The following is a 3,944-nucleotide window of genomic DNA, read 5'->3' as shown; positions in this document are numbered from 1 at the left end:
TAAATAATGGATTTCGGCCTCCAGCTTTCCACTTACTAAAGTATTCCACTTACTAAAGTATATAAATATTTTCATAAACCTATTAACATAAATTTAATTTCAGATCCTTTTGAAGCATTCATCATCTTTTCTATTCGTCATGAGATCAGAAGGATTGATCTTCATAAAAGAGACTATAGTCTACTTGTTCCTGGATTGAGAAACACAATAGCACTTGATTTTCACTTCAATCAAAGTTTACTTTATTGGACAGATGTTGTAGAAGACAGAATATATCGAGGCAAGCTTTCTGAAAGTGGAGGTACATACATTACAATTTTGCTTAATGTTTAGGTTACTTTTTAACTGAAAATTCCAAAAAAAATATGTTATAACCAGAAGTTCTGATTAATCTTTTACCTTTGATTCTTTATCCCTTCTCTCATATATGAAAAAAAAAAAATAACAAGCATATGTGTCAAGATATATTGGGGGAGTGGAGTGGTGAAGGTCCATGCTGTTCACACCATTTTCAGCCTTGGACTCTACTTTTCCATGTACTTACATTGAAGAAATTTATTTACAAGAGAAAATTATTTGCTGCTACATAAGAGTAGTCAAGCTTTGGGAAGTTCAAATAACTTGTTTTTTATTTTGTTGCCATCTTCCAGCATAATTCAAAGAAATAATTAAAATGTCGTTACAAGGAGTACCAGTATGAGCTAACTATCTTTTGCTATAAGTTGACTTATCTCTTTTGTCTAAAGTAGACCTTTCTTAAGTAGCAAGACTTTGACATAAACATATGTAATACTTCTCTTGAAATTTTGCATCTGTGTAGCATTCTAAGGGCAAGATACTTCTACCAAACTGTTAATTCTTCTCTAAATCACCTTTGCAATTTTGAAAAATGGTACTATTTAAACATACAATATAATTATGACATGTGAATTTGTTTCGTGTCATATATCAAGATACTGATTTTAAATAATAGATTTATATCCATGGAATTAGTTGGTTAACTATTTTTAAAAACACATTGTTAAAATGTCTGGCAAAAACTATTGCTGTGATAGCAATCTTATAAACTGTGATGAGTTATCCTATTAGAAAAGGTGTTTTTAAATTGAAATTGAAAAAAATAAGTAAAGGATAAATAAGAATATTGATGGACAAATTGCTCATTTTTATTCAGAACACATTCATGCCTTTTTCTCTTATTTACATCCTTGTTAAATCCTGCAAGTTTTATAGCCTGGGAGGCGGGTGAGAAATAGTGTAATCTGGGGCTTATCTTTGTTAAGGTTAATCACAGTAATGGCTATGTATCTGTTGTGCTTCTAAAAAGAGAAAAAGAGTGGGTGCTGATTAGCTATAATGCATGTTGCCCCAGGTGGACTTTTTCTCTTTACCTTATTCTACCCTTCAAGATCGACATTTGGGTTAAGTTGCACTGATTTTAACCAGTGTATTATTATTATTTCCAAAACCCCTTGTTCTTACCAAAAAGTGAGAAACAACAAATAACTTTTTTTGCAACCTCAACATTGTTATTAGCCTCAGAATTCTTTAAAATTTTCATTCCACTGATACTGAAAGGATTTACAAGATTAAAGTTTTCTGGAAGGAAGATCAGTAATCTTAAATTTAGGACTTCTTAGTTTCCTCTGTGTCTGGTAACACTTCTGAACTATTTCTCTTAAAGGAGAAACAACTTTTAGGTATTTTGTACTGCTAATCACAAATAGGCCTTTTCCTTTGTGCTTAACACGTTCCTTGAATGGGTGCATGTGTTTGTTTCTCTTCTTTTCTAGGTGTCAGTGCAATTGAAGTGGTTGTGGAGCATGGCCTAGCTACCCCAGAAGGCCTGACAGTCGACTGGATAGCAGGCAACATATACTGGATAGACAGCAATCTGGACCAAATAGAAGTGGCCAAACTAGATGGTTCCCTAAGGACTACACTAATAGCAGGAGCCATGGAACACCCCAGGGCCATTGCTTTGGACCCAAGATATGGGTAAAGATGTTTGTCTTTTAGAAATTCACTTTGGCATAAAAAATAATCTTTCAATTTGATATTGAATTCAATTATCTCATAAATTGTGAGTCAAAGTGCTTATTTTGTGCATATGTATGTGTGTAGTTGTACGTATAGCAACTATGAAGAGTTTAAGTTTATTACCACACAATTGGTTATCAGATTTCTTACATGGGTGCTTTTAAACACTCAAAATGTCTTTTTTTTTTTTTTTTTCCCCCTGAATATGGGCATTAAGCCCTATTGGAAGCTATTGCAACTCTTTTTCAAAGCAGTAATTTAATGAATTTCTCTTTGCCTTGCCAAAGAGATGTAGTAATTATTTCTACTGGTTGCAAACTACAGGGCCAGTCTTTGTTCTAAGTAGTCACAGATGTTAAGTGCCTCACCCCTTTTTCATTTTGTATGTTCTTGGAAGTCAGTTTAAAAGAAAATTTAAATAAGCTTGAAGGAGTCCAGTGGTGACATACTGACTAAGGGGAAGTTTGAAAGACAAAGCACATGATTCTGGAAAACAAGGTTAAATGCTGAGTAACTCAAATTATTGCCCCACTGTTCCCTTGTGTGTTCCTTTGTGAAAGAACAGAAGAGAGACACTGAATTTGGAGTCAGAAGATGTGGGTTCCAGTTCCTGTCCAGTCATTTATTTATACTCTGGGGCAATCAAGTGTGTTATCTTCACTTAGATTTCAGTTTTCTCTTCCATAAATCGGGGATGGCAATATCATCCTTATTAGTTGTTTTTGAGGAGATGATATATGGGAGATAATATGTAACTGATATGTGAGAATATTTTGTTATTCCTAGTAATTATTCCCTTATGATTGTTTTGTAAATCCAAAGACATTGTCAAGTCTAAAGGATAGTAGAAAGGATTTTTTTTTTGGCTTTGTACCTTTAAGCAATACAAAGTTGAGTGAGGCAGGGAGCTCTAGTGAGAGAGGGGAATGAGCCAAGAGGGAGTTTAATAAGATACAGAAGAGAGAAAAGTAGCAAGCCTTGTGTTTAAGTTAGCTTCCTGGCCACACTCTCTTGCTTTTGACCTGATCTATTCCAGAAATCAATAGATTGGGGAGTATGTTTGTTTTCCTTTTCCTCCATTTAGACTCAGCAACTAAAGAGGCAAAGCAGCTTGTGTAGAGCAAGAGTTCCAAACTGGCAACCCTCATTTATGTGTTTGCTTTAATTTCCATAGTGTTTTAAATTGATTTGAATTAGTTGCCAAAATTTAAAATACTGAGAGATGCTGAGATCTGGTAACAACAAGCTGAGTAGCAGCTGTTTATTTTTAACCTGGAGGTGTATTCTCTAATTTACACAGTCTATACTTCACCCATTTCACTCATTGTCTCCTGTAATAACAATTTACCAGGAAAAGTCCTAAAATGTTTAATGAGAATTGTCCTTATTTTTCAACTTGTATTCCTGAGGTACAGGTAGAGTGCTTATCCTCACCCTAGACTTCCCACAAAGGTGCTGGCTCATCACCAACACTGGTTTTATCCTCGATGTAACAACTACTGATGTGACATTTTCACCTGTCAGACCTACTAAGTTGTACCAGAGTCTTATCTTCATGAGAAACTTCCTGAATAAGGGAAAATAATATTTTAAAGAAAGGTGTAGTCCTAGCACATATACCAACATGAAAATAAAAACATGAATGCTTTTTAAATTGTAAATGACACAGTCAGAAAACAAATGAACAAAACACCAGGTGTATGAAAGTTTTGAAAATGGTCTGATCAAAGCAGATTTTCTACAGCTTTGTACTGACAATGTTTAGGATAAATTTATTAATCTCAGTTTGTTAGGGAAATATCTAACTTGAGAAAAGAAAAAGAAAAGAGAAACATAAAGGACATACAACCTACAAGTGTTAAGTGAAAATAACAAATATTATTTCAGTGATATAAAGGAATCTC

The 3,944-nt window shown here is 34.0% G+C and overlaps 1 protein-coding gene across 1 annotated transcript in view; it reads left to right on the top strand.

The window, feature by feature from the left end:
• Positions 1–3,944, top strand: part of LOC105815226 (low-density lipoprotein receptor-related protein 1B-like) — a 161,243-nt gene that overhangs the window by 126,572 nt on the left and 30,727 nt on the right. Inside the window, exons 4-5 of the mRNA XM_012650373.1 lie at positions 104–301; positions 1,794–1,998. Of these exons, the coding sequence (XP_012505827.1) occupies positions 104–301; positions 1,794–1,998 (403 nt within the window). The remainder of the gene's footprint in view (positions 1–103; positions 302–1,793; positions 1,999–3,944) is intronic.

Source organism: Propithecus coquereli, unplaced genomic scaffold (genome assembly GCF_000956105.1).
Source record: "Propithecus coquereli isolate 6110/MARCELLA unplaced genomic scaffold, Pcoq_1.0 Scaffold320, whole genome shotgun sequence".
Taxonomy (NCBI): Eukaryota; Metazoa; Chordata; class Mammalia; order Primates; family Indriidae; genus Propithecus; species Propithecus coquereli.
The sequence above is the reverse complement of the archived record's forward strand: the minus strand, read 5'-3'. Positions and strand labels throughout refer to the sequence as shown.